The sequence below is a fragment of the Gorilla gorilla genome, chromosome 1 (assembly GCF_029281585.2).
Source record: "Gorilla gorilla gorilla isolate KB3781 chromosome 1, NHGRI_mGorGor1-v2.1_pri, whole genome shotgun sequence".
Lineage (NCBI taxonomy): Eukaryota > Metazoa > Chordata > Mammalia > Primates > Hominidae > Gorilla > Gorilla gorilla.
The window spans coordinates 18,973,710-18,983,243 of NC_073224.2; the positions used below are offsets into that span (position 1 = coordinate 18,973,710).

Sequence of the window (9,534 nt, forward strand, 5' to 3'; positions counted from 1 at the left end):
CCTTAAATGTGTGTTGTTGTTTTTTCTCTAGCTGAAAGTCCATATTGCCTTTTGGCTTCTCATAGAACTTGGAGCAGCCTTAGGAGGTGTTGGTCAGATGAGATGTTCTTGCCATTACTGGTGCATCGCCTGTGGAGACTCACTCTGCAGATTTTGGCACGATACTCTGTGTTTGTCAGTGAGGTAAGGGCTGGCTGTGGAGCTCATCCATAATCAATACTGATAAAAATTGAAGATATGTTAGGCTAACTCCCTAAGATTTTTGTAAATGCCATGAGAGGTTAATTCAGAGGACCACAGTAGTCTGACTTCCCAAGATTGTCTCCAGCTCTGTGTCTGTGTTTCATTTTTACTCCTGCAAGCATTGCATTTAGGGGTGTCTATTATCACAAACTTATTTTGTTGAAAAGCACCACTCTGGCAAGTCCATTTTTTCCCTTCTCAAAACCAGAATCTTTGAACTGCCTCCAAATTTAAAAAAAAAAAGATGTTCATTTTAATTTCAAGGTGATTATGAAAATGATTAGAAATAAAAATATATGCATTTTAATACTTAATATTTGGAAGTTTACAAAATGATATTGTCATCAACATAAAAAGGTATTAAAATTCTTTTTTTGAATATCCTTTTCCCTTTTCAAATAATCAAATATATTAAATATCCACATGCTCTGATGACTTATTAATACCCTACAAAAACCCAGAAATTCTTGATCCACAAGAGCGTTGGTCCAGTCCTGTGCTGAGCACCAGCCCGGCGGGTCCTTGCTGGGACCTCGGATTGTAGTGCTGCCCTTTCTCTGGGGACAGCGCGAGTAACAGACACTCAGGTAAACCAGTCATCGCAGTGTGAGGAGTATGCAAAGGAGATGTGTTCTGAAAAATAAAAAAGACAACAGGGAGAAAACAGCACACTTTGAATAAAATCTTTGTAATTTGGAGTGGGAAAGGATCCCAGTCCTCCTCTTGCAGTGTATTTTAATGGAAAGAGTGTCAGCTTTGGAGCTGATGTCAAACGTTGGCTCTTTAACTTTTTAATTCTGTGGACCTGGAGAAATTAAGCTGAGTCTTCATCTGGAGAATGGGAAAACAGCTTCTATATGTGGCTGTCGTGAGGATTTATTTGGACTAAAGCTCCTGCCAGGTAATGGGAGTCTAGTGAAATCTAGTTTGTGTTTCCCTTTTGCCTTTCCTCCGCTCAGAAGGGTCTTGGTGGACCACCCTGGGCTGTCAGCTGTTTCTGAAGACCACTGTATGATTCCCCTGACAGAGTGGGGTTAAGACGATTATTCAATTAGGCTAAGCATGCGTTCTTGCTAGCCAGGAATTCTCCGTTTATCTCTAGTAGATCACTTTGCCCTGAATGTTCATTATCCCATTCTATCCCATTCTTTTCTTGATGCTAGCTTACTTCTCTTTGATTTTTTTCCCTTATAAACAATGTGACACAAAGAACACTTTGTTTTTTGTATTTGAAGGTTTGGATTTTGATATTTTACCCTTGTTAATTATAGTTACAAATGTATTACGCTATGTTATTTGCCTAATATAATTGATTTTTTTAAAACCTGTGATGTCCCCAAAATTAATTTTATTGTGGTTTGGGCACTTTATTTTTCACATGTTATTTTTATCACCAGAAATTAGACAAGTTCCAGAAGGTAAATGTACATGGGGCCGTAGTTTGTCCTTGTTTCTCTCTTAGTGCTTCACTCCTTCCTGTAGATACAATATTGTGTACTTTTATTAGTAAGTTTTTACTAAATGCTATGTAGACAGCTAGCATTTAATGGTGAGTTATTGACGCACACATATATAATATATAAATGCTCATGTATCTTGCTAGTGTGAAAGTAGTTAATCAGTGAAATCCTTTTTCAGCTTTCACTCAGGCCCATTTCTAATGAAAGTCCCAAGGAGATCAAGAAACCTTTGGTAACTGGTAGCAAAGAACCTTCCATCACCCAAGGAAACACTGAAGACCAAGGAAGTGGTCCTTCGGAAACAAAGCCTGTGGTTTCCATTTCCCGCACTCAGCTCGTGTATGTGGTTGCGGACCTGGACAAGCTTCAGGAGCAGGTAAGCCTGTGTCCCAGAAGAATTCCAGGTGCTTGGTTTAATGTTTTCACAGAAGATAGTATGTGTAAAAGGCAAACACCACTGGGCCTTACGGGGCTTAAATTGGGGGACCCGTGGGTACCCCAAGAGAGAACCTCTCACTCACCTCCCTTTCTAGGTGTCTCTCCAGCTTCCCCTGACAGATCATGTCCATATAGGGTTTCTAAGGGTGTGCACTTCTCCTCCTGCGTGGAGTGCATTCTGTATTGTATTCACCTCCACCCTGCTTCCTCTTCAGTAGTGATGGGACAAGCTTGAGCAGCCATGCTCCCCCACTTTTTTTTTTCCATTAGCTCACCTTATTCTGGTCAGGCATGATCTTTAGTGGGCTGGATTTTAGTTACTTTACATTAATTTACCCCGATATTTTCTGTTGATGTTTAATCTTCAGCTATACTTTGAAAGTGCTAAAATATTAAAACTTCTTCCTCTTTTTTCTCTGTATAGATCCATATGTTTTTGCTTTTAACATTAACTCTGTGGGGTGAATTTAGTGGTTAAGTCCTCTGATACACAATTCTGCTTTCCTCAAGTTTAGATATTTTGTGGTGCTTGAATAAATACTGTTTTGAATTTTAAAATTTGTATGTTTTCAGTAAGAATATGGTCTTTACTGTGAGCTATTTTCGTATTATGGAGCGCCATAGAGTAGAAAATGTTTTTGCTTATTCTCTGTGCTTGTTAATAGCCATTAAACCATGTGATTTCTCATGTTGTTGAAATCTTTTTATAGTAAAAGCATTAAAACTGTTTCTTTCCTTTGATGAAAATTACTGAAATTCCTGATTTTAAGTTCACCATTCATTAGCAAATTCTAGAGTTTGTAGATGCAAATAGAATTGCCTCTTCCTTTGATTTAAAAAAGTAACTGAATATATAAAGTGCATATTTATTTCAGCTTCCAGAACTCTTGGAAATAATCAAGCCAAAACTTGAAATGATTGGCTTTAAGAATTTTTCTTCTATCTCAGGTAAAAATGAATCTTGACTAAGCAAATCTTTGAATAAGAAATGATTTAAAATAAAATCTCAGAGACTGTAGGGTATATTTAACATTTTCTTCTGTAGTTATAAATCCTTGGTTGTTTCTCTGTTCTGTATTATAACTTACCTAAATAAGATGTTTTATTTAATTCATTTGATCTGATTTATTATAGTACACAATGTAAATGCTGTGACAGTATTTCAAATGAAGTTCATGTCTGGGCCTGAGCATGATGATTAAATCCAGTCTTTAACCTCAACAGCAGCCCTGGAGGACTCCCAGAGCTCTTTGTCAGCCTGTGTGCCCTCCTTGAGTAGCAAGATCATCCAGGATTTAAGTGACTCTTGCTTCGGTTTCCTAAAAAGCGCCCTGGAGGTTCCCAGGCTTTACCGAAGAACCAATAAGGTCAGCGCCATTTATGGGAGAGAATTTTGAGGTGGGGAAGTGTGTATTAGGAAAGCCAAAGAGGAAGGAAGGAAGCGGCGGATTCCCAGGGTAGCCTGAGGCAGACTGAGCTCATCCCATTCTGAGAATGGTATTGATGAAGAGAGGGAGGTTGGGCAGGGGTGGTCAGGGGCTCTGGGCCACAAACTGAAATAGTTAGACCTTTCCCATCCTATCCTAAAAGTATTTAAGGATACACTCAGTTTCCTTTTGGTCTTGAGGAAAAGTAGGTTTTTCAGAAGAAAGCATTTTAATAACATCTTAAAGTCCTATACATTTTTGTCTCCATATCAGGTATTCCACACTTTATATCTTGTTCCCTCTTTATTGTTACTGGAAGCATAGTTGGCCCCTTGTTCCCAGGTTCTGCATCCACAGAGTCAACCAACTGTGGATCAAAAATATTTAGGGGGAAAAAAAAAAACTACAACAATAAAAATACATGCCAGATGTGGTGGCTCACACCAAAATCCCAGCATTTTGGGAAGCCGAGGCAGGAGGATTGCTTAAACCTAGGAGTTTGAGACCAGCCTGGGCAATGTCGTGACATCCAGTCTCCACACACAAAAAAAGTTTTTATTTAAAAAAATATAAATTTTAGTAATCTAAAGATGATTTAAACTATACTGAAGGATGTGCATAGGTTATATGCAAATATTGTGCCATTTTATATTTGCTCAATAATTATTGTCTGATTTGAAGCTGCCACTTGGAAGTGGGAGAGAGAAACCAATATGTTATTTTTCTTTAGTAATCTACCAACTCTCCCTTTCTATTCAATAGGCTGTTACAGTAATACATTTACTGAGAGTTTGTTATGGGTCATTCACTATGCTAGACACTTTGCATAGTCTTATTATCCTCCTACAAAATGGGTGCTAGTATTGTCATTTGCAGATGAAGAAACCAGAGCTAAGAAAGGTTACGTTCCTGACCCTGTATCCTTGCTTCTCAAACAGTGGTCTAGTGATCAGCAGCATTCACATCACCTTGTGGGTGGGAGCTTGCTAGAAAAGCACAATCCCAGAACTCAACCCTTCCACCCACTGCCCCCAACAGAATTAGAACCTGAGTTTTATGAGATCACCAGGTGATTGGTGTGGACGTGAGGCTACGGGAAGCAGTGCCCTAGTTTCGGTGCCCTGAGCAGTGGGTGGCTGTGCCAGCCAGCACCTCAACCCAGCCTGGCTCCAGACATCACCTTCTTGTGCTGGCTCTTCTTATTCCCTTGTGTTCTCCAGGCAGCTTTCTGTGGACCCCAGTGTTACTTTTGGGAGGGATGGAAGTTGTCCGTGTCTCAAAACTAGAACGTTAATAGTATCCTTTTGGACTTGAGGTCTGGGTAACTTACTCTGTTTCTTTTCTGTTTTTTTCCTGTGCATCTTTATCTCCTACCATCATCATTCCAGGAGGTCCCAACCACAGCTTCCTCCTATGTGGACAGTGCTCTGAAGCCCTTATTCCAGCTTCAGAGCGGACACAAGGATAAGCTCAAACAAGCAATAATTCAGCAGTGGCTAGAAGGCACTCTCAGTGAAAGCACTCATAAGTAAGTAAATTAAAAGCAGACCTTGTGGGCCTTGCTTAGAAGAGTCTGCGGCAGAAACCCCCAAGGCAATCAAGCACTGCGTATGGATAAGGCAGTGAGACTGCCTAGCACTTCTTCACTGGATTAGTCAGAGTGTGTGTCCCGCTGTTTGCTTCCTCCCTCCCCACACCCTTGTGGACGGCCTGTGGGCTGGCTTCCTCTGCCTGGGCCTCAGCCTTGGGGCCGGGCCATGTGCACAGTGCCCCCGCATCTCCAGGCCCTGCCTGCGTTCCCTGCAGGTGCCGTTCTCTCAGGTCCAGCCACATTCTTCTGGGAGGCTCTTTCTTTGCTCAGACCCTGTCAGTCCAAAGTGGCTCTAATCATAACAGATACTCAAAGGACTTAGGTTGGTGAAACCCTTGTAATCAAGGAAGAGAAAACATACATTTAAAAGTAATTACAGCTGACAAGGACTCGATTCCTAAAACCTCTAAAACACTCGATTGTCTTTTTCTAATGAAATTTGCTTTTCCCAAATCAAAAAGTGTGTTACTCAATTTTGTTACCAATTTTAATTATTAAATATTAATTTTGCAGTAGTATTTTATTTACTTAAGATTTAAGTGGCCATTTATGGGTTAATTTAGAACATAACAATGATGTATAATACAGTTTTTGTGGGCAAATGTATTTCAGATGCCAAGTAACCAGCTTGTAGACAAAGCTTTGAAATATAACTCATTTATAATTTGAAAATTGTATTGAAAGTATTTTGAAGGCAATGAGCTTTATTTAAAATTCTGAAATACTTTTACACTCTAAAAGATGAACTGTTCCTAGAACTGATTGGAAATGAACTTGTTACTTGATCTGGGGCATGAGCTACAGATGTCCACCCTCGATACATGAAAGACAAAATTGGTCTATAGTTTTCTCCATGTTCAGGATTAAAAATTTAAGCAAAATCCACGCACACACATATTTCTTAAATTCTGAGGGAATGCTGTGTTAGACGCTTAAGACCATATATATATATACACACACACACACGTATGTGTATATGTGTGTGTGTATATATATACGTATATACATGTGTGTGTGTGTGTATGTGTGTGTGTGTGTGTGTATATATATATATATATATATATATATAAAATGATCTTAAGAAACTTAAATACCTACCGTGGTTGAATTTTCGTTGGAAGTGAATTTTTATCTTAAAAATCTCTTTTTTTGGTCCACAAAGCCAGTTACTCTATTTGGTGTTAAACACAAATGCCTCTTTTCACCAATAAACGTGTCTTGTATCCAAGGTACTATGAAACCGTGTCAGATGTATTAAACTCTGTGAAGAAGATGGAAGAGAGCCTGAAAAGGCTGAAACAAGCCAGAAAAACCACTCCCGCCAACCCCGTCGGTCCCAGTGGTGGCATGAGCGACGACGACAAAATCAGGCTGCAGTTGGCTCTAGATGTTGAGTACTTGGGAGAGCAGGTAACCCATCAGCCGCCGGCAGCTCCAGCGAGCCTGAAACCAAATTCTGAGAGCTGGGCAGTTACTTGGTGGCTCACGTGATCCCAGAGATGCTTTCGCAGTGGCTAGGGAATTGCTTCTTGTGTTAAGACTAGGAGTCGGGGCTCCCAAATTACTTTGCCCCTAGGCAGTATGAGAAGGCAATATGAGAATTCCCGTTTTGAAGTCTGGTGGCGTGCTCTCTGGCGCTGTTGCCATCTGCTTGTTTCCCCAGTGCCCATGCTCACGGAGCTCACTACAGTGAGACTTTTTGGTCCAGTGCCTGATACTTAATTGGTGCGAACCCCAGGCTTTTGAAATGCTTGCTGGTTTAGCTTAAAATAACTGAAAGCATTACCCCTCTATGGTGCATGAGAAATCCTTTGAGCATAACTTCTCTGCTTCCCTGCTTGGCTTTTGTAGCTTTCCTATAAAACACAAATTTTAGAATCATGGCATGTAGTTGAATGGTAATGTGGATATTATCACTTAAGAGGTGATATGGATAAGGTGCAATGAATGTCTTTTCATTTTTCACTGAGGTGAAAATGAAATTTTATGATACTGTGAGGACAGTATCATAAAACCTCTAGATGTTCAGAAACTGGCCTTCTAAACTGTTAAAGTGTCGCACATAGTAGTAGGTCCTCAAGGGAGGCCTTTCCAGAGGGAAAAAAAGTGAAATCATAAAGTTTCCACAAGAGGACACTTGGTGGTGTTTTGGAGAACTGATACAATGTTAATAGAAAAAGGAAAAAAAAAAAGCAGTCAAAACAAGACACTTGATTTTCTAGCTCACTAAGGAATTTCTTTTACGCATCATGATCATCACTGAAAATTCAACTTTTTTCTGCTTTGAGATGAATTTAGAGATATATCCCGGTAAAAGTCAACTGCCATGTTTCTTTATTTGGGAAAAAAAACCCAAAGACTTTTTACAAGCAAGAAAGTATGTTATAGAAACGTGAAGAGCCAATGAGCAAAAGAAAGGGAAGGAAGGAAGGAGAGTGGGATAGGGAACTAAAAGGAAAGAGAAGGGAAAGAAAAGGTGCTCCCGCAGTCCCGGTCCCCAGAACAAACCACAAAATGCTGACAGAGACTTGGTGTGTATCTTTTCGGATCTTTCTCTGTGCGTGTGTGTGGTGCGTGTGTGTGTGTGCGTGTATGGATGTATACGTGTGTGTGTGTTGTTATTGTCGTTTTTAAACAAAAGTGGGAACATAGTGTGTCATGTCTCGGTGACCAAAATAATCCACGGTAGTTGCTTTGCCAAATAAAGTGTTTTCAATTCATCTGATTCTAAAAGGTTTTTGGCAATATGTTAAGAAACTAAGAGCACAGACCAGTACTTTTTTGAAAATTCTCTACTTAAAAAATAGTTCACTTTTTTATTTCCTCTAGTGTGGATTTTCTTTTCTAGAATTTTTTTAGGCCCACAAAAGAGGCTCTTATTCTGTCTGATTTGATGAACTGAGATAAATTAACATACTGGCTTCTTAGAATGCTAAGTGTTTGACCCCAAAATCCTCACATTTTACAACAAGTAAATCCTTTGCTCTAGAGGAAAAAATATCCTACAAGTCTTCAGGGAACTGTCTTCTGGTTTAGTAGAGGATGAAGATTTTCTTTTTTTTTCCCCATATTCAGCTTGAATTGCAGTAACATAATTCATTCTCATGGCCTTTGCAGATACAAAAGTTGGGACTACAAGCAAGTGACATAAAAAGCTTCCCAGCTCTCTCAGAGCTTGTTGCTGCTGCCAAGGACCAGGCAACCGCAGAGCAGCCTTAAGCATCTTGGAAGATCCCGAGTTTAGATTCTTAAGCAAGAGAAGAGTTGGACTTCCAGGCTGAAGGGGAGAAAGTGACTCTGTTCTCTTAGCAACCATCCGTAGCAAAGAAGTGCTTCCAGCATCACTCCAGCAACACGCCCATGCGTCTTCTCTCAGCGTATTTGGGTCTTCCTTTGCCCAAAAGAACACAAAAGCCTTTTTCCATTGTATGGAAGATAGTTTTTAAGACATTTGAAACTTTCTACTATAGTTTACAGAACAAATTATTTTATTTTTATTGTAAATCTTAGTGTGGAAGAGCTGATTTCTAAAATATGATTAAAGTAAATATATACCTATGAATATCAAGAGTCATCTCCCTGAGCCTGTAGTTGGAAGTGACGACTGTAGTGGAGTGATGTCCTGTATAGAAATGCCCTTCTCTGAAATAAAGAGAACTCCTGGGCTTTCTAAAGAGGCTGCGGGAAGCCATCCTCCACTCCCACTGTGTGTGAGAGCAGTGCTTCTGATCCTGCTGTCACCCCGACCTCTGGCAGGAGCCGGCGCCAGTAGGAAAGACCTCCTTCCTAAATAAAAGAAGTGTCTCCCATGAGTGTGTGCTCCTTTTCTTTGGGAATTCCCCACCAGGGAAGCACTCTTTGTCACTCATGCCCTGTAATGACACACATTCCCTTCCAGGCGGATGCTCCTCTTAGCACTGATGGGAAGGGTCCTGGCCAGCACTGACCCTTTCTTTCGATGTGTGGAAGTTCCTTTCCTTGGAGGGGTAACACCTTCCTTAGGAGTCGGCAGGCCCTTCCTGGCAAGCTGATGTGGATAGAAGGAAAGAAGACTGCCCTGAGAAGAAGAGATGGAAGCACTGGAGAGAGGCACTCCAAGACTGGTTGGTTGGTTGAACTCACATAGGCAGCATGGAGTGCCGTGCAGCCCCCGCCTAGCTGTGGCTTCGGCCCTCCCAGCCTGATGAGGAGCTAGAAGCAGCTATGTTGAGTCCTTAGTCTTGCATTCCCGTGCATCTCAGTCCCTTCTTTGTTCAAAGGTTAGCCCTGGGGAGAGGAAGTAAATGGTAGGGAATGAGAGCAGGTCCTGTAGTTAGCAGGCTTGAGTTTTTTAGCACAGACCAGGATGAGGAGGGCTAGAGAAGTCAGAGGAAAC

General features: G+C 40.8%; 1 protein-coding gene across 1 annotated transcript in view; it reads left to right on the forward strand.

Moving 5' to 3' along the window:
• The window catches only part of COG2 (component of oligomeric golgi complex 2), a 52,329-nt gene extending 43,361 nt beyond the window's left edge, over positions 1-8,968 (forward strand). The window contains exons 12-18 of the mRNA XM_004028562.5: positions 32-183; positions 1,882-2,079; positions 3,017-3,089; positions 3,366-3,508; positions 4,957-5,096; positions 6,389-6,569; positions 8,277-8,968. Of these exons, the coding sequence (XP_004028611.4) occupies positions 32-183; positions 1,882-2,079; positions 3,017-3,089; positions 3,366-3,508; positions 4,957-5,096; positions 6,389-6,569; positions 8,277-8,378 (989 nt within the window). The 3' untranslated portion in view covers positions 8,379-8,968. The remainder of the gene's footprint in view (positions 1-31; positions 184-1,881; positions 2,080-3,016; positions 3,090-3,365; positions 3,509-4,956; positions 5,097-6,388; positions 6,570-8,276) is intronic.
• The last annotated feature ends 566 nt before the right edge of the window (positions 8,969-9,534 follow it).